Source organism: Montipora foliosa, chromosome 13 (assembly GCF_036669935.1).
Source record: "Montipora foliosa isolate CH-2021 chromosome 13, ASM3666993v2, whole genome shotgun sequence".
NCBI lineage: Eukaryota > Metazoa > Cnidaria > Anthozoa > Scleractinia > Acroporidae > Montipora > Montipora foliosa.
Genome location: NC_090881.1, coordinates 8,707,999 through 8,732,998, shown reverse-complemented (window position 1 = coordinate 8,732,998; position 25,000 = coordinate 8,707,999). Strand labels below are relative to the sequence as shown.

At 40.2% G+C, this 25,000-nt stretch overlaps 3 protein-coding genes across 5 annotated transcripts in view; 1 reads left to right on the top strand and 2 right to left on the bottom strand.

The window, feature by feature from the left end:
- Nucleotides 1-5,756: 5,756 nt before the first annotated feature.
- LOC137981643 (uncharacterized) lies at nucleotides 5,757-6,332 on the bottom strand. Its single transcript, XM_068828724.1, has one exon. The coding sequence runs from the start codon at nucleotides 6,330-6,332 to the stop codon at nucleotides 5,757-5,759; it is 576 nt and encodes a 191-aa protein (XP_068684825.1).
- Nucleotides 6,333-10,790: 4,458 nt separating this feature from the next.
- On the bottom strand, nucleotides 10,791-12,534 carry LOC137983753 (histamine H2 receptor-like). Its single transcript, XM_068830931.1, has one exon. The coding sequence runs from the start codon at nucleotides 12,369-12,371 to the stop codon at nucleotides 11,364-11,366; it is 1,008 nt and encodes a 335-aa protein (XP_068687032.1). The 5' UTR covers nucleotides 12,372-12,534; the 3' UTR covers nucleotides 10,791-11,363.
- A 7,777-nt stretch (nucleotides 12,535-20,311) lies between these two features.
- LOC137983752 (uncharacterized) overlaps nucleotides 20,312-25,000 on the top strand; it is a 17,512-nt gene continuing 12,823 nt past the window's right edge. For 2 of the 3 annotated variants that reach the window (XM_068830930.1, XM_068830929.1), the window contains exon 1: nucleotides 24,716-25,000. This exon is cut by the window's right edge and continues 2,008 nt beyond it. The gene's annotated coding sequence lies outside the window, so the exon portion shown is untranslated. Of the gene's footprint in view, nucleotides 20,564-24,715 lie in introns of those variants that run through there. The other variant, XR_011119010.1, reaches the window with a different exon arrangement.

Sequence of the window (25,000 nt, the reverse complement as noted above, 5' to 3'; positions counted from 1 at the left end):
TTATTTTATTATATATATATTTTATACATGTTTTATAGTTTGTAGTTATAATTTTTATGTTTTTTGTAAGGGCATTGAGATCACTACATCCCAAGACACAAGGATGGACCCCTCAGGGAATGGGCCTTTTGCATTCAAATCTAATTTGTTGATAATTGTTCTTGTTAATTTATTGATTTGTTGTATATGCTAAACCCACCGATAGCCACCTCTATCTACCTTTTTCAAGTTCACATCCCTCACATTGCAAAAGAGCAGTCCCCTTTGGGGTAGCTTTAAGAATTAAACGCAATTGTTCTACCAACGACTTTCTACAAAATAGGTGTAAGGAATACAAAGGATATTTGAAGTCTCAAAATTATCCGGCGGGGCTTGTCGATAAACAGTTCGACAAAGCTCTCAGTATATCAAGATCTGAACTTTTGAGCAAAAAGGTCAAACCAGATAAGAAAGTTTTTCCACTGGTGCTTGACTACAATACAATTTTGCCAGATATCCAAAAAGGTTATTAAAAATCACTTTCATCTATTGCAATCTTCACCAGAAGTCAAAGAAATTTTTTCGTGTAAGTCAATTTTTCCCGCTTATCGTAGAACTAAAAATCTTAAGGATTTGTTAGCGCCATCCAAATTTCAGGTAACCTCTTGTAGAAATCAAAGAGAAGAAAATGGGGGTTGTTCAAAATGCAATAAGAAATGCGATCTCTGTAAACATTATTTATTCAAGCTTCAAAATTTCAAAGTTCTGCTACTGGTCGTCAGTATCCCATTCAACAAAAACTTTCTTGTTCATCGCAAAATGTTATTTATTTGGCCACTTGTGCCAAATGCAACCTGCAATATGTGGGCTCCACCTCGACTGAATTTAAAGTAAGATTTCGTAACCACAAGTCGAACATGCTGAAGAACAAAAGAACTTGTGAATTGGCTATCCACTTTAATAACTCTGAACATGAAATTTCACAAATCAATTTCATCATTATCGAACAAATTAGGTCTTTTTAAAATTCTTTACATCTTGAACAATTGTTACGCACTAGGGAGGCCTATTGGACTGCACAATTATTTAACCTTAATCCTCATGGTCTCAATAAAAGGCGGGATTCTAGATCGAAACACCGCATTAATTACTACAATTGAGTAGTTGTGAGTTGACATTTTCCCAATATGATGCATTTTTATCGATATTTCACCTATAGCTCTTTATTTGTTTTTGATTGTTAATCTATGTCACCTTGTAGCTTAGACCTTTGTTATGGTTCTTAATTTGTCATTGATTATCAAATCCATGTCACCTTTGTTATGTAACGTTTCCTTAATTTCATTATTTCTGCTCTGTATATATAAGCCGTTGTTTTTGTGATTGCACTCATTGTAAATAGTTTTTTAGCTTTTAACTTTTAACCTGAAAAAGGCCGAACGGCCGAAACGTCGTATTAAACTTCGTCCAGAACAGTCAAGAGTTTGTCTCTTCGTCCCTTTTCCTTACGTACAACTCTTACTGGGAGTTCATTGTTGGGTCAACCAACCGTACACTGCTTATATATATATATATACCGTAGAGTTCCGATAGTAGCGACCCTCGCTACTTTCGGAATTATCAGCCTTTGGGGGTCGCTACTTTGGGGGGTTCGTTACTTTCGGGGAACCCAAAGCGTTTACAAATAGAGCTGGCGCGAGCCTTTTTTCCGAAATAAAAAATGAACAACATAAAATTTTAAAAAGAACAACATTCTATTTGCATTCCATATGTATAGATTGTGTTTCATAAAAAGAAGATAACAATGATAGATACAGCAAAAAACCGTATATAGAAAACTATATAGTTTTCAATTTCAATTTGAAGAAACGTTCCTGTTGTTAATATGAAATTATTCCGGTTTACGGTAGTTCTTTCATCGCTACATCAGTGAACTGATGTCAAGGACGAATGGTGGCATAAAGCTCCCCCTAGTTGTAAATTAAACTGCACGAACATATTATTGTACATTTAAGTTTTGACTATTGATTGACAGCATATCATTTAAAAAACTTGGTCTTGCTTCTTTCGGGGGGCGTGGGGGGGGGGGGGGGGAGGTCGCTTCTTTCGGGAGGTCGTTACTCTCGGGTGGGTCGCTACTTTCGGGATTTACCAACGACCACAAAAAATTGACGTTAATGTCGGAGGGGTCGCTACTTTCGGGGGGTCGTTACTATCGGAACTTTACGGTATATAATGTTTTTTTTTTTGCGCGGCCACAATGGCTTGAACGCGAAAAGTCCAGCGGCTACCTTTTATATATATATATATATATATATATCTGCAGACAGTACTGTTTTGGCCTTCTGGGCCTCATTAGTGCAGTGCTGATGTCTGGGATGGAGGTTAAGCTTATAAAGCCACCCTAAATGTCCCACACATGTGGTACATGTAAGCCATGCCAGAGTGCTCAAACTAGCGAGCTAGTGAGCATGCGCAATTGCTAGCGGCAATGACTCATCCCAGTAGAGTGCTCAATTTGGACATGAAAGCAAAAGCTTTGTAATGCCAAAGAGCTACCAAAGAGCGAATTTGCTAAAGGGTGGCCGCTGGTGTTTTCGCTTGAGCACGGGCGTAGCCCGTGTTCAAGCCATTGTGGCCTCTCAAAATTGCCTCTCAAGGCCTGCTTTGCCAAACAGCTCAAGGACATTTCTAACTTTGAGTTGTGTGTTAAAAGCACAGGTCTCGGGGGGTCTAGGCCTCAATGATAGTTTGCTTTTGATCACCAATTAGAGTGAGCCCACACTGACGTGTGGGTAGGTGATTGTTGGTTGTCTGACCAAAGCACAGGGGTGGGGAGGGTAGCTTTTCTTTAAGTTTGTGACGGCAGCAGAATTGGCTTGTTTTCACAATTTCTGCAGCCACCTTTTGACAAATCCAGTTAGATATTTATAGTTATCTGTGCGTTTCTCTCCAGAATGGCATTCTGTGAGCCAGGCTGAGTAAATCGAGTGTCATGAGCCGATTTTTGACTGAACTTCAGGCGTTTGGCCGTTGATAATTATATATATATATATATATATATGTATGGAAGAAAAAGACAAATAAACTACAAGTTCATCCCTAGAAGCCTGTTTCGTGGTCGCCCACTCATCATGGGATTTCCTGATGAGTGGGCGACCACTCATCAGTGCGTGAACGACCTACCGTCAGTTCTTAAGCACTGTCGATCTGAAAGCTATTCTCACTGCATAATTAATTAGCTCATTGCAAAACACGCCGTTATTCCATCGCATTCCCCCGTTTCCGCCCGTGCTGATAGCGTCAGTGATGCTTTGCGCCATTTCGAGTTTAAATTTGGTCTCTCCGCTTGGAGCGTGGTCTTTCGTCCTGTACTCCACAAAGACAGTCGTCTTTTGCGATTAACCTTCCGCTTGGTCAACCGCCACCAGCCCGCCGTTTCCATGGCGGATCAACTTAATGCTCTTCCTGACCCTCCGGCTCCTGCTGGAGCGCAGCAAGTCGCAGAGCCGGCACAAAATCTTCCTCAAGAGTTGGACCCATAGCTGAGCCTGCCGCGGCGCCTGCCGCCCCAGTAGGGGTAACTTTATTCGTGTTTCTGCTTCGCTTTTTGTAGAAGTAGTCTTGCTACGTTTGTAGAAGATTTTTTCTGCTTAGCCCGGTTATCGTTTTGTCTTCGGTCGCGTAGCTTTTATACGGATTTTGGAGTTGTTTGGGTGCGCGATACAAACATTCTGTCAGCACGTGCCCGTTTATTGTCCACGCTTTGTTGAACTTTCTCACAAGGTATATTGGGTTTCGCCTTGGTATCTGTTTATTTTAGTATTTAAGGAAATTCTTAGTTTCTGGCATGATTAATGTGGGACGGGTCTAGTGCCGGACAGAGTAAAAAAAGCCTTGTTTGTGCCATGTCTCCGGCGTTACAATTTAGTGTGGAGCAGCCCGCTAGTTTCCTTTTTGGCGATGGTATTTAGGACATGTGTCTGCTTAAATATTATGGGTTTCCACTAGTGAAGTCAGTTTTGCGTGTGTTCTAATTTGGTATTCCACCAGTGAAGGGGTTTGCTACAATATTCGTAATTTGGTGCAACGCTAGATTTTCTAAACTGGCGAAGGCAGCTCGTGGCATAGATCTTACAAGTTGCACATGATTTATGGATTTCCACTGGTGAGGGCAGTATTGCGTTCAGTTCAAATCGGTATTCCACCAGTGAAGAGTTTTATGGAGCGTTTGTTTGTTTGGTATACCGCTAATTTTTACTGGCGAAGGCATATCCTCGGTAGACGTTGCAATCAGTGTACTTATAACTTAAGGATTTCCGCCAGTTGAGACAGTTTTGCGCGGTCTATGTATAGCTTCATTTGTATGGTTGCGCTTTTTTCAGTGTTACGCTTTGCCGCGGGTTACGGCGATATTATGACGTAGGCTGTTATTGTTTTCTTGCACTGTTTGTTTGCTTCATCGTCTTTTTCTGGGATTGTTTGGGGATCCCGTGCGAGCAAAGGTGGCCGAAGACGCAAACGCGATTTTGAAGGGAGTTGGAAAGGCACCTCCACCTCCACCTTTTCGTCCTGGTTCTGCAATGCGCAGGCCAGCCCCCTACCCTGGCCGTGCACAGGTTCAGTACTTCAGGTGCTTAAGATGGGGACATATCGCTCGGGCGTGCCGTGCCCCACCAGCGGGGCGACAGTTTGGTCGCGGTCGTGTTGGACAATAGTCTCTTATGCCTCAGTTTACGATAAATTTTTGTTCTCGCATTAGTTTGTTTTAACGTTTTCTTTTTCTCTGTGTCTCAATTTCGGACCTAGTTCGGAGCTCGGTGTCAACGAAGGGGTGGTTCCCCTGCTTTTGGCTTATTTCCGCGTTTTTTCGTTTATCAAATTTCTCCCTTTTCTTTATAGGGTTCTGTTTCATTTTATTCCAAAGTTAGTGCTCTTGCTCCTCCGTCCGGTGATATCCCCGTGTGTAGTATAAAGCAGGGGACCTCCCCTTTCGTTGGCCCCCTTCCTTCGCCGAGTATGGTTATTAAGAGGAATTTGAGTAATGGAGAGAATTAAAGGGGAGTCATGTTGGAAACGTTTGGTACCCGTGTTGTTCCGGTTGTTGATGAGTAAAGTGTGTTGAGAAATGGTCTTTGAGTGTGTGGCATTTCGTTTTTGTGCTGGGCTTTGTTTTTACCAAGTATTCTTGTTTGGCTTCTTTGAATAGTCGCTCTCTTTGTCTGGTCTCATGTAGGAGCTTCAATTTTTTCCCAACCTGAACCATTTCTTCTCCCTTCAACTTCTGAACTCTTTCGCGAATTTTTCGGGTTAATCGTAGGTTTCAATTCCGTTGGATCATAGGATGGGGCGTTCTTACCCTGGTGTAGCAGTGCGTTGAGTTCTTCGTCCGTGTCCCAGGGGTAGGATTGTTTGCTTGGTTTTTTGGAAGGTTCGAGCTCTTGGTGGGTGGTCAAACTGAGTATTCGGTCGATTTCTTCCATGGCTGGGTTTGTAGTGGCGTTCAGGGCTTTTTCAATTGCGCGCATGAACATTTTGAGCGTCTGAGGATCTTTCAGTTTTGACAGGTCAACTCTGGTTGTTTTGGCGGATGGTTTTGGGCAGTGTTCTTTTCGATCGCGGCGAAAACGAGGAGTACGCATTCTTAGAACTAACATGACATGGTCACTATCGATCGCGTACCCCGGTCTTGTTCGAGCGTCAATCGTGTGTCTTCTAATCCACTCGCCACTCAGCGCATAATGTATAACTTTCTCTGTTACTTTGTCATTACTCTTTCATGCCACTCTGTGGCACCATTTATGCTCAAAGAATGTCTGGATTATTTGAAGCTTTTCTTCTACACAATACTGCAGAAAGAGGTCACCATTTTCGTTGTTCTCGTACTCGCCAAAACTGTCACCCTTGAAGCACGTTCTTGTCAGTGCAGCCGATGTTGAGGCATTAAAATCTCCCATATGCAAAATTTTTCGATGGGGGTCGTTTGATGGTAACATATTCAGCGTTTCCACCATTTTGTAGAATTTCTGTTTTGCATGTGGCATGCCTTGTTCTGTTGGTGCATAAAGGCTTTGTACTCTCAGTTTTAATCCACCGTAGTTCACGTCCATGTACATTCCTCTTGAGTTTTCTTGATGTACCCGTGCGATTTGTAGTATTGGCGATGCTTTGATGGTTATTGCAACACGCTCAGTCTTCTTGTGATCGTTACCTGACCAGTATACTTCCCACCTTTCTACTCTGGTATCATTAATAATATCATAGCTCCTCCTATCTTTTCCAGTTCTTCTTACCTCTTGCATGGACAGTATATTGATTTTAGCTTGAGACGCAGTTTGTAAAATTTGAATCATCCTGAAATCATCTGAAGCACTTCGGCAGTTTAGTGACGCTGCCCTCCAATGTATATATCTAGTTTTCTTATTAGTAGTTTTTGACATTTGATTGTTTGGAAAAGTTTATGTTGAACTTTGCAGTCGGGTTGTAAAAGGTGGGGTTGACTAATCCAATTCCACCACGTTTCAGCTCTGCCACCATTGTCTCAAGGTGGAATGTTATCATTTCGTGCAATGGATGCGTGGTCAAAGGGGATTGGACCGCGATACCTGCTACGTGAATCAGGAACAGACCCGACGCTTCCTAGAAGCCCAGAAACCCAGAACTCTTCTATGACCGATATCCACCAAACCGCACTAGAGACACTTTCGTTTTTTTAGAACGCATGTAACAGTCATTTTCTCATTAAATCGTTTTTATTTGACATGGTGTTGTGTCTTTATTATTTACAAATATGAAAATCCTTTCAGAACGTCTATTTACAATATGTACAAGGTCCTTAGAGGTCGCAAAACCTCTAACAGTTGAGTCATCGACGAGCATCGGGCCAGTAGTGGTGCCGTCTGTTGCAGCAGGGCGTAACCCCTCACATCGGCTGCACCTGAATCCTCCGATCCTGCAAGTAGAGACTGGGTTGGTGGTGGGAATGATCACGTGAGCAGACCATAGACAAATCTCACATCGGGTACATAGCACCAAGTAACGCTGAGGGAAACAAAGGGGACACTCGAGCGGTGACATCCTTTCTGGAACGAGCGCAAAGAAGGTCTGCAGACAGATGGTGAGGTGTACTACGGAAGACAGAAAAGAATCACCGTCCTTGTCGAGGAGAAAACATCCGGGGACAGAGGCTTCGGTATTACCGACGACAATGAGATCGAGTTTGTGAGCATTTAAGAAAATATCGGGCGAACCATCGCGAACGACTCCGTGAATACGAGCGATGATAACGGGCGGACCATCGCAAACAACGGCGCGAGTATAAGCGACCGTATTACTGCACACGAAGGAGATGCGAACTGGGTTCGTGCTTGCTCGGACACCCGTCCATACCGCGTCATGGACGTTACCGTTGACGGATGGCTTGTACGCAAGTACAGACTTCGGCCTCCTGCACTTCCCTACTTGAGAGAAGAGCTGGCCTTCCTAAATTGTCTGGTGCCACCTACCTCCCCATTGTCATCGTCGTCGTGCTCAGATCCGTCAGAGACGGCCGCTCATCTGAACGATCTGGACGTCAACCATGGTTTCCGACGTGGTGGCTGAATTGGACATCTCCCAAACCCCGTCCGACGCTCCGTACGTCTCCGGACACTTCCGGTGGATGAGACGGTTGTCGATACGGCAGCGATTGTCTTGCAGTATATGTTGTGGTTTAATTTAATTTTCGGTTTAAATTGTCTCAAACCGGTTTATTTCTTTCAAAACAGTTTGTTCTTTTCATTGAACTGGGGTGCAGGGATGACCCAATGGTGGGAGCACTCGCCTCCCACCAATGTGGTCCAGGTTCGATTCTCAGGCTCGGTGTCATAAGTGGGTTGAGTTTGTTGGCTCTGTACTCTGTTACGAGAGGTTTTCTCCGGGTACTCCGGTTTTCCCTCTCCTGAAAAACCAACATTTGACTTCAAATTGTTAATTTGAGTTTACAGTGTCCGTCCAGCGCTAGAACGACTAGACACTTAATTAAAATTCCTTTCCTTTTCAAAGGAATTCTTTTTTTTTAACTTTTGGTTTAGAAGTGCCTTTGAATGGTAAGCCTCAAACAGAAAGAGTGGACAATGGTCACGATAGTGCATTTAGGCCTAAGGACTGCGTCACTTCGAGTTTAGGGTTGTCATTATGAAATTGCGGTTTGTTTTCAGAAGGTTAGGGTTGGGGTTATAAAATGGGTTGGTATTTAGGCCTAGTGAGTGGATTTCTGACTGGTTAACTAGGTAATGTCTTAAATGGGAATCTCATTTAGTTCTATTCTTAGATCTTGTTATGCGACTCCAAGAACCTTAAGAAAAATAAGGAACTTTACTGATTTTACACTACGGAAACATTTGGTAGAAACACTAATTCTGTCTAAAATAAGTTACTGTGACATTGTTTTTTATCCATGACCAAAGTTCCTCTTAGCTAGACTACGAAGGCTCCACTTCGCTATGGCTAGTTTCGGGACTAGACTATTAAAGCACTGTATTCTGATAACTGGCCTCTTATTTAAATCTGCAAGTTGTTAAACCTACTAGGCATCTCCGTTCCAGCGTTGCTCCAAGGCTTCATGTTCCACTTGTACAAGGCACCTTTGAGCATTCCGCAGCCATGATTTTCAATGAATTGCCAGCAAGTATGAGGAATTGCAAAGATTTTAAAGAATACTGCTGGCTCTGCAAGGCGTTCTTAAAGGCGCTCGCTTTGTCTTCCTTGTAAAGATATAGAAACCACCAACCATTTCATTCTACATACCGGGTATTTACATTCAAGTATAGATTTTATTATAGATTTTTTTTTATTACAACTTAGTTTTTAGTTTTTATTGTACATATCATATTAAATAATTAGTATTGTAGGCCTTCACAGATGAATAGCCACATCCTTTAGGTGTATATACTGTGAATAAACCGTTATTTATTTATTTATTTTTATTTTTAATGCGGTTTGGGTAACAGACACTGTCCACAAAAGTAACCAACTGTATGGATGCATTTTATGTTTCAAATTTAATATGAATACAAGAAATAAAGATGCAGTCAAAACAAGTGTTTTTACTTCATTTATTTGCAAACTGAACAAATGCTACTGACAACTATTGTTAGCTTGCTTGCAGTCAGCTGTGAACGAAATTTCTTTGCAATAATGGAGTGTCACATTGCTCGAAGTGCAAGGATATAACCTTGAAAATAAAATAAGCTCCTTAATGATTCCTTGTGGAGTAACTACAGTCGAACCTGTATATAACGGCCCTGTATTAAGCGGCCACCCTCTACCAAGCGGCCAGTTTTCAAAGTCCCGATTTTTCGCTCATACAAACGCTGTAATTGTTACCTGTATTAGACGGCCACCTCTATTAAGCCACCGCAGTCACCCAGTCCCATGTTTGTCTTTCTTTGTTATTTTTACCTGTATTAAGCGGCCACCCCAGAACGGAAACTAAGCCGGCGTAGTTTATGAGGTGTAAATTGTGTTTAAAATGCAACCATTATCACTATTTAACAATTATTCCTCGAGCCCGAATGGGCTATGAGTCAATAGCCCATGAGGCCGAAGGCCGAATGGGCTATTGACTCAGAGGCTATGAGGGCGAGAGGAATAATTGTTTTAGTAAAATCCAACTAGTTGGTCAAAAAAATATCGAGACTAAACATCTTTCGCGAGTTAAAGCTAGACATTAATCCTTTTTTACCGCCAAAACATTACAAATATGGCGGGCGCTTTTCGCTACTAGTGGGCTATAACATATAGCCTACTAGTAGCTCAACCAATCAGAACGCAGCATTGATGATAGACCACTAGTTGGATTTTACTATAAAGAAATATCATTTGCAAACTGTAAACTGATAGTGGGCTCTTTAGTGTCGTTAACGCTTTGCAGATGTCCGCAATGTGCTTAAGTACAGTAAGGCAAAAAAAAAAAAAAAAAGATAGAGATAGATCGTTTTGAAGATATGCTTCACACTCTTCAGCTAGAAATTCCTCTTCAATTAGCTTGTTCTTTAGCCATGTGATGGAGAATGAATAGCCTTCAAACCTATGCTCGCAAGGAACTTCTAGGCCATAACCTCCACCTTTGTTCACTCGCTTGCCATTTTACCGTCACTTACCCTTTGTTTGTAGGCCGTTTCAAAAATTTTGTTAGACACAATGTCATCAACTTAGGTACATGTCCAATCACTTCATAATCGTCCATCATTTCATTAGGGTGAGAATATGGCTTCGAAGCTGTTTTGCCACGTCCAGATCTTGTAACTCTAGGTGTAACACTAGATTTCCGTATTCGTAATTTTGGGCGAGCAATTGCCACAGCATTCGAGTTTTCGTTATTTTGCGGCTCTCGTTTCAGTGCGTACATCTCATTGACGTTTGGCTCCCATATACTCAAGTATGCATGGTACCCACGAATATAACAATAGACGTGAAGAAGTTCCTTTGTCATATTTTAGCTGTAGAAAGAACTTTTCAAGTGAGCCACATAAGATTTTGAGTCAACAGTGGGTTGTTTTACAAAACGTCCGCCGATAATTTGGCTGTCAAAAAGGCGAGAAATGTTTAAGGCCGCTCCAATAGTTATCAATGACCGCAAAGTTGACAGTTAACGACTTGCTCTGCAAACAAAAGTTTCAAGTGTTGCAGCGCCAGACGTACATGTCCGACCTTTTTAAGACTTCGCAATTCCTACCCTATTACTACTTTAACTTGAACAATTTTTTTGTCTATTGGGCTACTTTTAATTAGAAAATTTTCCGTTATTTATACACATTGAACAACTATGAACTGACGGAATCAGATATTTTGTTGTGAGCTGTTAGTCATAGAAATACAGTACAGTAACTGTATACCGTAGAAGATTAGACAATGTTACGTTTATTATACCGTTAATAAGTTACAAGTTGGCACTGAACTTTGTTTAAAGCCAGTAGATAGCTTGAAAGAGTGTTAATTGTTCTATTGTTTCCTTGCATGAAGTGTATTTGTATGATACGCCATTAAAATTGACATTAGACCACGCCCAGTGAGTATTTTTAGTGATCCTGTATTAAGCGGCCACCTGTATTCAGCGGCCAGTTTCTCAAGTTCCGAGGGTGGCCGTTATATACAGGTTCGACTGTACAACAAACGCTTCACAGTTGCGATACTGGCATGTAATTTTAAACGTTACGCTCGCTATGAATTTAAAATGTCCGTCGAGGTAATCATCAACGAAGAAAGACCTCTTGCAACGTTAATTCTGTTCGATGGCTTCTGTAGTTACTGATTGACCCCTTTTAGGTCGATAGCGTAATGTATTCTCTTTGCAATGATTTTTCACTATCTTTCTCGCTTTAATTTTTGTCTCGCTACAATCTTCACTTGGGGTAGCTTTCCTTATCCGCGACTGATTCTCCTTTATCTTCTTCTTGATCGTTGCTTCTTCCAGCGTGTTTTCGTCTTCTCGTATCCAATGCAATATTTACGGAGTGGCTCCTTTTAGGAACGAACCATTTCTTAAACTCGGTTTTAAAAGCACGGTTCATATACCCGTAAATAAACGGATTGATGCAACTGGTCATAAAAATAAAGAGAGTTGCAAGAAGAAAAAGATAACGCGGGAAATGAGAATATTCTGTGAATGAGATAATAAATATGATATGAGAAGGAAGAAGGAAAGTGAAAAATGCGATGACAGTGGCGAACAAAGTTTTGCTGATTTTGACGTCGGTAACGTTGGAAGACCGCCATGAAACATTTGCATTGTGCATTTTCACTTGTTTGTAAATCTTCCAGTAACAAAATCCAATAACGAAATATGGTGCGTAAATAAAGGGGATTATGACCGAGAAAAAATATAGACGCGGGAAAGAAATGATGCACATTGCAAAATCCGTATTTGGTTTGATTTTTTGATCAAGAACAAATACTGAAAGAAAGGCAAGTGTGAAAGGTATTGCCCAAGCCAGCAATGCGGTGATAACTATACACCTTGGCTTGAAAATTTTTAGGTATTTAGTTGGTTTCATTATTTTATAATATCTGTTCAACGCCATCAGACCCATAGTAAAGGCAGATACTTTTGTTAAAGATAGCTTCGTAATAGCAACAAAATCACAGGTAGCTGTTCCAAATGACCATTCTCCAGAGGCCAGAAAGGCAACTGATAGTGGCATAGAGCAACATGCTTGCAAGATGTCGGTGAGAGCAAGTGAAATAATGTAATAGTTACTGGGGCATCTCAATCTTGGGTTTCGATAAGTAGCATAACAGACGAGAAGATTTCCTAACAGTGAAAGGATCATTACCAATGAAAATATGGCTGTTTCTGTTATCACAGCTGCAATGTGTCTTGTTTGGAACTCTATCGCTTCGTCCGTGGACATGGTCACTTCTTTTAGCTCGTATTTTCGTCTAGAAACTCCCTTTTAGCTTTATCTGGTTCAATGTTTGTTTTCCAAATTCTTCCCAAAGGATATTATTTCAATGCAATCACCACTATCCATGCGCTAGCGTTCTGTCGATCACGCAAATAAACTTTTATCACAACCTTATATAACTACAACAGAAGTGTTCAGGCAGATGTTCTCTTCTCTCGAGCCGAATTGAAAAAAATAAAGCTGCAAGCTTAATTCGTTAAAAAAGTCAATTTGTGTTTAAAGTTCCAGCTGTTTCTTCTAATTAATCCATTTGGCTAAATTGGATGATGCCCGGCCATTTATTTGCATATGAATGGCCTGTATTGTTATATGCCTCGTTCTTCAAATAGTGTCACCACAAGAATACAAAAGTGACCCGGTATTTTGCAGTTATTACCCCAGTACATCAATTTTGTCAAACTACGACGTTTCTGCCCACTTGTTTGCATATGAATGGTATTTCTTTATCTTTCATCAAGTTACTCTGTCTTTTCGCATAAGCGCATAAGGACTTCCAAGAATTCTTGTATATTTCTAAAAAGAGCCAAGATTGTTTAAGCTTGATGTGAAGCGAACAAGAGGTACCAAAATGAACGATGGAGTAACTGCCAAAATTTTGTTCTTGTAGCGGCATTCTCTGTTGAACGAGGCACACAACATGCGACATACACCATTCATATGCAAATACGTGACCGAGTATTCGTCCGTATCACAACTGTAGGAGCGCGTTAATCTAACACTACTTTTTGTATTTACAGGTTGAAGTGCTTTAACCCATTTTGAAATGAAAATGTACAACTGTTCATTATATTAATGACCCTGAAGGGAATTACAAATTTTCAGTGTTGTAATTAAAAAACCTCATTGACGAGTTGAGCAAATGCGCATGCATGGGCTCAGATGAAAAAGAAACGAACGAAGAAAGAGAGAATCTTTTCACAAAAGAAATTCGACAAACAGATGTGAATTTTAAATTGCTTTAAAAGAGATTTCGATCAAACTTTAGCTGGGGTATTATTGTGCCTTGGGGAAAATATGCTCCTTTAGTGTAATTAGTTTTTGTTGATCTAGCTGCATGGTGAGTGCAGACTTAAATTGATCAGATGTCTATTTGTTCTTGGACAAAAGTTGCACAATCAATAACATCACATCCTTTCAAAGCTTAAAAAAATCTCTTCTAACGTTGTATATCTCACTCTTCGTATCCAAAGAAAGTAACTTAATTGAAATCAAACTTTAATAAACCGTATGTTGTAGTAAAAATTGGATTAGGCCACTCTCTTTATTTCTCCGACCAACCCAAATTTTTGCCATTTTCCAAAAAAAAAGAAGAAAAGTAGCGACGACGTTAAACCATTTTTTATGTCGCATAGGAGTTTCAGTGGTTGATCCTTCTTCCAACGTTGTCTTAATTTTACAATAACATCAACCAACGTTTCCGCCATATTGATTTTGGGTTCACGACTTGTTTTCCAGGCTCCGCAGCAATGATGCTGGTGTAGCAGGCCTCGATTCCCAAGAGAGATAAAATTATTAATCTGTGCTTTTTGATTGGTTAATTTAATTTTGATCAAGGTTATCATGCAAATTCCAATGATCCATGACTCCTATCCGCATCATGCGGCGATAACAAAAACCTGAGCGAAACTTGAAAATCGAGCAGGATTTAAGGCGGAAGTTGGAGAAATCCGGCTAAATTCTGGAGATACTAAGCCGTGAGTGGTCTTGGAAGTTGCACGCGTTGTCTATTTACATTGTATGTGACGACGCGTTGGATATGAAGGGGAAATCGAAGCGTCCAAAATGTCCATCAAATCACTCAGGACAACGCAATCGGCCATTACAACGGTCTCAAAATAACGTGACGTCACGTGCTCTCGCACTCCTGTGAAAAAACATGAAAACATCATCATTTCCTAAATTGTTTCTACAATTTATTTTTACCCAAAGATTACTCTCGCATTTTTGAAGTGACATTTAGACATTTAGTTATTCGAGACAGATTTTGATTCGTCGACTTATCGATACTTTTCACATAATTTTTTTGGTGCACCTGATGAAGTCAGGGATCAATAGCAATCTTTTCAAAATATATTTACCAATCCTGTTAGAAATGCAAAAGGCTCAAGGCAAGCCATCAAAATCTGTGCAAAAAGGAGTTCAGTATCAGTTCAGTTCAGTTCAGTTCTTTATTTTTCTAACAGGTATTGTTAACAAATTGGATATGCCCACAGGTAGCAGATGCTAATCTGGGTTGGTCATGTCATGACTAAAAAGAGTAGGTAGACACGTTTACAGGAAAATCAAGAAGATAAATGTACAAGAATATAAATTATAAAGTTAAGTTTGTGAGCTAATTAGTACCACATTAAGAGAAAGCGCCATGAGATATCTTATTTTATAAAAATTCTTAATGGCTCTTCTCTTCGTCGAAGGGCTAACGCATTTTTTAAAATTATTCTTCTGTAAATTTATTTACAAAATAATTGATTAGACCTGCATCCCTTCTTGATGCCCCTGAGGATGATGATAGTCCTGGGGTGTCCTGTCCTGGACCCTTGGTTAGGCTTTTATAGATATTGCTAGTAAAAGTAGCATATCATGCAATCTCGTTCCCAGGGTCTCTCTTCTCTGCCTCCCGACAATGAAACGAGGTTGCATATTATGCTACTATCAGTGCCCATTTTTTGCCCAAATTATGCTCTTTTTTTCATATTATGCCACTTGTTGTTAAAATTATTCCTTCTGCAAAATGAGCGAAACAAGTCCAAAAACGTATTACGATCGTGTAGCAATACCTTTTGTGGTATCACAATCAACTCTTCTATTGTAGTTGGCTTTCTTTGTCTTAAGGCAACGGCGTCTGGCTATATTTGCTGGCTCTGGTATGGTCTCGGGGCAAGTTATCAAGTGGCATGGCTGACGCCATTTTTCAAACTTGCAAATGAGAGGTACAGTGATCAACACCATCTGGCTACTCTTGTGCCAGACTGCCAGCCTTCCAGGGTTCGCCCTCTCTCTCTGTTACCAACTAGAAAATGAGGCTAAAACTTTGAACAAAAATGGTCTCAGGCTTGTCAATATATACGGACTGTGCTAGCAGTGCTATTTTTTAAGAAAAAATCAGCAAAAATTGTGCTAGTCTCCTCAAATTATGCCAAAAGTTATGCTAGCACAATTTATCAAGGCCTACCCTTGTTGGTTTGGGGAGTTTGGGGCTTCGGCCCGGTTTGTTCGGTTTCGCGTGCTTCCTCCGTTGCTGAATATGCCTCTTTTTCTGTGCAATAGTGAGCAATAGCCTACAGAGATAAACAGCTCTGGCAGGCCAATTCCTGCCAATCAGTGGCTCTCTTCCGCTTAAGATTTAAGCCCGGTTTACCCTACAGAAAATTTGTGGCACTGCTCGGGTGAAATTGGCACGGGTCCCAAAAAAAGAGGTTCGGCTCGGATAAAATTTGCAGTGTAAATAACCCGTTTACACCAAATTTTATCCGAGCCAAACCAAATTTCTTACACGTGCTGGAACCTTCGGCGAGGTAGTCCGAGCACGGGTGAAAATGGTACGTGTGCTGAAAAAATAGGCATGGTTCGGATAGAACAAGTAGTGTAAATGTTGTGGTTTAATTTGCTCTTGGTTTAATTTTTTTTAAACCAGCTCATTTTTTTCTAACCAGTTTGTTTTTTTTCAAACCAGGAATATAATTTTAACCCAGCTTATTTATCAACTGTCTGAAAAGGGATTTTTACCTTTTGGGGTGTTTTTTAAAAATAGGAGCATGGCTTTTCGGGGGGTGTGAAAACAAAACATCAGTGGTAAATTGATCTTTTCCTCCTCCCTTTCACCTTTCCCTTCCTTTCCGATTATCCTCACTCCAATTTCCTTTTATGTGTACATTAACCATACCCCAAGTACTACTATTGCCACCCGCTGTCTACAATCCTACTTACAATTTTTCTTTTACAGCAAGTCTTACCTTTCTTCCAGAGTTCGAACCACTGCCCGTGATGTATAGTCCGATTACTATCCCAGAGCTTTCTCCACTGAGCTACCGTGAATTGGTTAGAAATCCTATCCATAAATGTTGATACGAATAATTGTCGTTGCGTCCCACTCTTCCCTCGGATAACTTTCGTAGTCATTTGCAAAATCATAAGCTGGCAAACGCAAAACATAGCCTGCGCTGTATTATACTTTATTGTAATTTTTGGATTGAAAAAGACCATAATAGGCCTTTTTCGATATATTAAAATTCAGCTTGAAAGAGATGTTCTGAGGGCAAAGACAAAGCAAAGTGGATGATATGCAAATACTTCTTACATTCATTCCAAAGTGTTTCTGTTGTTTTTGTCCTCACTGCCACACTATCAAGCTGAATATTTGATATTTCGACAATGGCCTATTCGTCCTGAAATCCCAGGAGTCATGTCAGAATATTCATAAAAAGTGAACAGAGCTTACTTTTCCTTACAATCTCCTACGAACTATGGCTTCAAACTGTGACGATTCCACTACAAATTGTGTAGACGAAATGGAATTTCTTTCTGCGCTGGACAGCCTTAAAGAACAGCAAAAGACGATTAAATCTGAAATTACTCTATTCGTAGACGACAATTTCTATGAGCGATGAAATCGAGAAGATCATGACAAAATCAGAGGTACAGACCATCAAGCGAAAAAAGTAGACAGTGAATTCGAACAACCAAATTTTTACTTGTGACAACAAGGTGTGTTTTTCTAACAGTCCGCTTCATGAAGATCTCTTGTTTGCACAAAACAGAGTTTCACATAGAGGGCGACAGAAGACAGATCACTGGGTGAAACAGAACTTTGTTGAAGTCAGCCAGAGGGTTATTAACCTCTTTGTGAGCTTATGTTTACTACTTGCAGAACACAAACCAATTACCAGTAGAATCAAGGAGGCCAGAAGATACGTGAACGACAATGAAGAAATGGTAAAACAAACCAGACAGTCCAGGAAGGCACCTTACCAGATCGATGTTAAAGTCACGGCAATGAACATGTACAAGTACAAGGAGAGATGACGTTTTATACAAACGTTGGCCGCGTAGCACTTATATTTTCTTTAACATCTTCAGTTCCCACGGCCTGCTCCCGTCTGACCTTGTAGCTCAGTCGGTAGAGCGGCGGAGATCTAACCCGAAGGTCGTGGGTTCAATTCCCACCCTGGTCAGAGTTTTTCTCTGTCCTTGTGTGGGCCCATTTCCATCAGTAGGGCTAACGCTCACATGGTTCATATGGCATAGAAATCTAACACTTCACCTTACACTCTGTTCAGTTAACTCTGTTTAAAATATAAGTGCTACGCGGCCAACGTTTGTATAAAACGTAACCTTTCCTTGTAGTGTAAACAAAGTTTGCTGTGCTTTTTTTTGGCACCCGTGGCAATTTCACAGGAGCCGTGCCAAAAAATTTCTGTAGTGTAAACCGGGCTTTAATGAGTTCATTAATAAATTTAACACAAAATAAAATGAAAATGAATTAACATTTAGACAGTTGTGTGGCTCTGGAGGCCGACAGGTGCTTATGAACACGATGTGGGAATCTTGGATAACACCCACGACATTATCAGGTAGGTTATTCCATATCCTGACCGTGGTGTTAAGAAAGCTTTTGTCCAAAGAAGTAGCACTGGTTCCAGGAAGGGATAGAGCATGGTTTATTAGAATGAACAATCTGGTTTCTCCGTATGGCGGGCACCACACAAATGCCAGACAGCGGAGAAATAATAAAAATGTGGTAAAATACAAGCTTTGTAAATCTTAAGTATGGTGTCTCTAGCTGTAATAACGCTAATGTAATTAATAACCTTTTTGCAGACATTTGATATATGAGCAGAGAAATCCAGAAGATTGTCTTTTGCTATTCCGGAGAACACTAACGCATCCTTAACAGGGAATGAGAAGTTATGGTCAGCATCAAGAAGCACTAGACCTAGTTTTTGCTCATGAAAGAAAATCTATGAAATGGGAATCGAACAACTTTTTAGGCATGAACGAGGCAACTTGCAACTGAGAAGCGCGAGACTGGCCCTCATCGAATGGTGAAGCGTGACTGCGGGAAAAAGTGAAAGGAAAATTTATGGCGACAAAGCAGTGCTTTTTTCGTTGTTATCCAAAACAACTGGCCTTCGAGATTTCTTGTCATAGGAACGGTATAATGTGGTGGAAGTCGGAACTCATCGTCGGGATTTCATACTGTGATAGATGTCATGCCAATCAGTCGGTGCTATAACACACTATCATAACGTTTTGACTATAAAGTTTTACTAGAAGCACGTGTTGAAAGTATGGTATCGCCTATATGTGTGGTTAGTACTCATCATCATAGCAGCCTGTCGTGGGCGGCAATGGCTGTTTCATTTCGGTCCGGTGATCAGATTCCTCCACACAGCTCTGTCCTTAGCCTTCTGCTGCCAGGAACTCCTGTCTATGTCCAGCTTCTCCAGGTTCTCCAGGTTTCTAAAGGTTACTAAAGGGTGAAGAAAATGTCAAACAAAAACAGTCGTAAAGGCGCTGTTACACTGTGCAAACTATCTTAGAGAGGTCAGTGAAAAGTAAAAGAAAGAAGGGGACATTTCATTGCGTGTTGGAAGGTGTCATTTGACTCTTAAAAACGCCTTTGTGAAACGTAGTTGAAATCTAATATAGTGGGCTTGTGGCAGTAGTTCTTCGAATATTTAAAAACATAAACCCCATGATATCGGTGGCAACTTTATTACTACTTTGGTAATAGTGTTAATTTTCATTTATCGATTCTGTTTCTCCACAGGTAACTGAAAAGCTACCCTGCCGTGGTAAAAATATAGACCCTCGCCCAGACTGATGCGAATCTTTTGGCATACTGATATGATGTGAGTCCCCATTAACTTATTTGCGACCATAGGGTCATTTTATCGGAATGTTTATTCAGATGTGCACAACAACGTGGCAATACGAAATGCAATTGTCATCCCAGGCAATTTTCTTAATGTTAGTTTTTTGGCTTTAAAGTGAAAATTGGACCAAACAAAAATATCCTCGCCCTCTATATAGGACGGACACAAGGAGACAATAAGGCAAAAAATTCTGAGCTGTCTAGATTTAACACTTTTGACAAATTCTCATTGCGCATTTTTATCCAGTTTTTTTTTTCAAAAATAATGTTCTCTCTCTGCAGAGTCATTAGACAATATCTGACCTACTTCCCGCCAAAATCATATCGAAAAAAAAAATGCGCGTGAAATATTGTCTTGTGGCGTCTACAATAGTGAAAATGGGAGTATCTGATAAACATCTGCCAAAAAAGTAATTAAGCGGGAAAGAGTTTTCGGGAATCTTTTGAAAAAGCGATATGATGTGCGTACCCATTAACTTACTGCAAATAGAGTCGTAATTATGGGGTCTCAGTTACACTCCTCGTAGCCTGAGGCTTAGCTTCAACTTGCGAAAACGTCATGCCAAAGTAATGTTCTAGACAAAATATGGCCATATTGTACCTTTTTTTCAACATGATCGATATGACTGCGTAAAGAATAAGCTAGCAAACTCGATATAATGTCATTATAAACCCATATGAAAAGTCAGTGTTTGGACGTTTAGATTTATCGCACTATCAGTGAGTGCGGGGGTTGTTTTGCTAAGCGGTTAACAACATTCATTGCTGCACGGCTGTCATTGAAAGAAAACGACTTAAATAAGGGAAAAACGGTAGCATAACCGAACTTAAAGAAGATGCCTACTATTAAGCAAACTAATCTTAAAAGGGTCAGTTAAGGTTAAAAGAAAGAAAAGAGTCTTTTATTACGTTTTGGCACTGGTTTTTGTTTGACTTCTGAAAATGCTGTATTAAGATACGTACTTTTTCCTCCTATTTGAAAAGTCTATGCAGTCATTGTATTATTGTGAATTAGCTGGAGCATCGTATTGCTGAGAAAAATGCTATTCTCGGTTTGAGACAACTGTGTTTCTATAGGTCGTTGGAGAACAAAGCTTTCTTTGATAATGGGCCTTTTAGTTTGTTCCTCGCAGTTGGTTACTTTTATCTTGAGACCAAACATTAAAACAGGTTCTTTTCTTTGGTGGGGAACCGAGAAACTGGCACGATTATCAAGGACGTGAAAAACGTGTTGCTTTATTTAAGAATCCAAAAATCCGTTAAGGTAAGTAGAAATGTTGTTGTTTTAGAATATCAAAAGATCAAGTTGTCGTCTCAAGATACTGAGCTCCATTCCCTTTTTGAAGTATGATAAGGGTTCCTTGAATGAGTATTGCAGGGCTTTGATAAGTCGTTTCAGAAAGAAAGTTCCATTGATAATTTGCTGTTTCACTTGTAATACACAGTTGCTTTTTAGATCTTTAGACCAAAAATTCAAACAGATACTTTTTTTTGGTGGGACCTGAGAATCTGACAGCATTAGCAACTCTTAAATCTACTTGATAAGACTGTCACTTAAAATACGTGAATGAATTTCGTAGCTACTTGTCTGAAGATAAATGGATACCTTGCCTCAAAACATCATACTTCATGTTTTCTCATATTTACCCTACAAATTTGTTCGAAGAACCGCTTCTCTAGTGTGCAAGGCTTGGCTGCAAATTTCTTACGACAAAACTCTGATTAAGTACGCAAGAAATCATGAATTCCCCGTTGTAAAAGCACAGAACACATCAAAGGAGGCAGTGGATAACTTTCTCATAGCAGTCGAATGGATCCCTAGTCTATTCCGCTCTATTGATTTTAGTGGTGCAAAAACAACCTGGGCAACATTCTGCAAAATAGTGGAAAACTGTGCTGGACTGACAGTTCTTAACATGGCAAAAATGAAAGGTACACTTTCTAAATATCCAGTTATTCGAGCTGTTAACATTGCGGAGCTCAACTTGAGCCAAACAATGTTAGATGACAGCCATTTTTATTACCGGAAGCATACCCTCGTTAGAAATATTAAATGTAGGCGGCTGTGAAAATTTGACTTACACAGGAATTAGAATGCCTCTTTTCCGTTCTTGCGTTTTCTTAGACTAGCTTTTTGTAAGGTGGGTGTTGAGTCCATCATTTGTGCCATTCAAAAGCACGAGATTTTCGCGATGTGCGTGGAGGGAATATCACTAAGCAAAGAGGACATCGCACGTTTGTTGATCGCTTTCCAGACATAGCCGAGGTTGGTGTTCCCTCTTCATGTGGTTTGCCACGAGGAGGAGGAGCTATTTCTTACCGAGCACTGGCGTCCCTTTGCTTTTATTGCCGCTCATCACCCCAGTCTACAGTATTGACCGTCAAAGAAAGTACTGATGGAAGCTGGATGGAACTTTAAAAAACTACTAAAAGAACTGATATTGCTAACCTAACCTTGAAAAGCTTCGAATTTAGAAGGAACACCGACGGCAACGAGAACGTCATGAATTTCACTACCGTCAAAGTGTTTGATTTTTTTGTTTTGATTCGTGATGTCAAAATATCCATTTTTCTTACTTTTTCATCGATCGCAGTTACCAACCTTTTTCTTGTCCAGTGTTATAATGTGAGACAAACTTTTCAATGGTGGCTATCCGTAGACTTTGAAAATGTCAATTCTCGTAAAATCTATTGTCATGTTGTCCCTGGATATCTTATTGTATTGAACTGATTGATTTCAACTACAACAAGTTAATTTACGATCTTCACGACATAACTATGAAGAAAATTCCAAGACTTTCCAAACCTAAGTAAAAGGAACTCACGAATAACTCGTACACTCAATTGCGAGGACATTTTACGAGGGACTCAAAAATGTCCCCAGATTCTGAACAGATCCCATAGTTATCTGTGTTTTTATGTCTGTCCCCAAGACTGTGCATAGGTGAACCTATATGGCTTTTACGGGTCAAAACTTGCGTCAGTTAAACACAATAAGATATGCAGGCGCCATTTTCTTGGTTGTATGAATCGTGCCACTCTCGTTTAGTTGGCGTCTGTGCTTCGTGGGTGAACTATATCGCTTTGAACCAAAATATCCCTTAGTATTAAGAGTTATTAACAGCGAATTGAGTGGCATAATCCGTTCCAAAGTTCATTTATTCTGCTTGCGGGAACTGGTTTCAAGGATGGTGGAGTTTAGTTTTTAGATCTTATTTATGTGATCCATAATCATACTAATTAGTTCTCTGTATCAGAGATCTACTGTTCTCATGTAGAAGTAAAGGGCCCGTTGATGTGAAGCGATAAATCTGCAGGCTTATACCTAAGGTCGCAGCAATTATCTGTTTTCTCTCCTGAAATTTTGGTTCCGTATAAGGAAAGTAGTGTTAAAGCCTCGTAACAATGCATCAACCTGAATTGCCAGGACAATTATTTTTTTTTAAAACGCGTTCTCCCGCGATTATCAGTTTATTTCTTGATCTCTAGTTAACAAATATCCGATCAAATTCTTGCAACCTCCCTATTGTCTCACACAAAAAGTACAATCCTTGCAAATGTTGTCACCGGTGATCGACCTTAATTACATCTCGTTTTACATGTACAGGTTGTAATTTATAATTGTCATTGCATCCAGTTTTTGGCATACTAACTCTGCTTCCAAGAATGATTCTTCTTGAGTTCCTTTTTTGGTTAGCTCGAGGGGACTGCAACCCAAGAATATAATTTAAGTTTGCTCGCTCTAATTAAACTAAAGTGATGATCTTGGCTCAGATTTCCTTTGCCAATCTTCCCAAAGTACAGTGTTGGCGGGAAATCTCGCTCGACGGGGAGCGTGACTGACATGGCCTTGTCATGTTGCCTTAGCTGCTGCGTTTACACAAATCTATCGGTCGATGAAGTTCAACAACGGTCGATGAAGTTCAACAAACCTCTGAGACCTCTGTAACCTGAGACCTCTGTACCTCTGGGATGGCGGGAAGGAAACGTTGTTTACAATCTGAGTAAAAGTTGAAAGCTTGAAAAGTTATAGTATTTACTATTCTCCACTTGATAGAGTATTATTAGTATGGGTTATCAATTGGTGAATAATACTAATTGAACTGAGTGGAGTGCAATTTGGTCTGAAATCATACGTGTGATTTCAAAATCGAATGAGCGCTCAGCGCGAGTTCGATTTGAAATCACAAGTATCTCAGACCAAAATTGCACGACACAAAGTTCCATTACCACTTTATTACATCCATTTAGATATCACACAATAATTATTTAATGGCTAAAATAGAGGATTTTAGACAGTGCCAATATTTTATTGATCCAGTCGGGAACGAAAGTTGCAAAATTGGCCACACAATGATTTTCTTTGTCTTTCATTTTCCTGCAATTTTGATTGGTTACCTTAATTGATTGGTTATTTTGTTTTAGTAGCCCATTCTCATTGGCTGGGGAAATGGTGCGATGTAGAGCAAAAGAAAGTGCGATTTGGGAATAAATCGCACTGCTGAGAGCCAATCACATTGCAAGGCGCAACAGTGATTTCTAAATGGTTGTAATAAAGAGTGAAATTAGCGTTTGTCCAAAATCAAATACGGAATTTCCCGAGCCTTCAACCGTCCAATCTTCAAAAGTTTAAATGCCCGTGATTTGCCAGAAAAAAAAAAGGGGGTTGGGGTGGGGGGATGTTGAGGTTTCAAGTTGATCGGTGCATAACTGGAAAGGAACAAAACCTAACAAAGACAAAAAAAAAAAAAAAAAAAAAAAAAAAAAAAAGAAGCAAAAGAGCGTTCGTGTGCTATATTTATTAGCTAACACCAGCTGAAACATGATCAGTAAGTTAACTGTTTTCTGGTGTTTTCCAATTTAGGCAACTTACTACTGCAGAGAAGCCTATTCGATGACAAAATAGTTATTACTTACACCTAATCCGCACGGCCTTAACAAAAGGCATGAACTCCACTTCAAAAATCGCTTTAACCACGGCAACTAATTAGACCTTTTCACATGCTATTGCTGGTAAATGAATATTATTACTTGTCCAGCTCCTATTTTATTTGTAATTTTGTTGTAAATAGTCTCAATTGTTATGTGATCATGACCTATTGCATAACTATTGTCACTTCAACTTGCTGTTTCTCATATAATTGTTATTAATTTTTATTCTGTTTGTAATGTATACGTTTTTTTGCATTTCTTAATTGCGCTGCTGAATTATACGCCAATGGCTCAGTGTTTGAATTGTAGATTAGGTAATCTGTTGCATGGTGTAAACACATTGCACCTCAATATTTGTCATTAATATGCTTTACCTTGATAAGTCTGTGTGAAAGCATGTTATAAGAGAATTGAACTTAATGCTTTTACTGATTGTTCATCAGGATATTGGGTCCTGGGTATGACAATAAACTACATCCGGCAACGAGGCCCCAGTATGGGGATACCGGGGTTTTGGGGAGAATGTCACTACCTCTTAATCGTTGCTGTGCTGGGTCACCCTTGGGCAAGGTGTAGTACCCACTAGCCCCCCTCTTCTGGGTAACCGAAGCGGATGGTGGATTGGCATTCCACTATCTGTACTTGCCAAAGCCTGGCCAACGGTGTACTACGGCGAAAGAGGGTGCAAATCCCAACGGCTAGTCAGCGGATGAGCCAGCACTGCAGCGCCGACGCGGTTGACAAAGGGTGTTGTAAACCTGATCCAGGT

Coding starts and splice junctions, on each gene's coding strand:
- LOC137983753 (XM_068830931.1), bottom strand. CDS start 12,371: ATGTCCACGGACGAAGCGATAGAGTTCCAAACAAGACACATTGCAGCT.
- LOC137981643 (XM_068828724.1), bottom strand. CDS start 6,332: ATGATTCAAATTTTACAAACTGCGTCTCAAGCTAAAATCAATATACTG.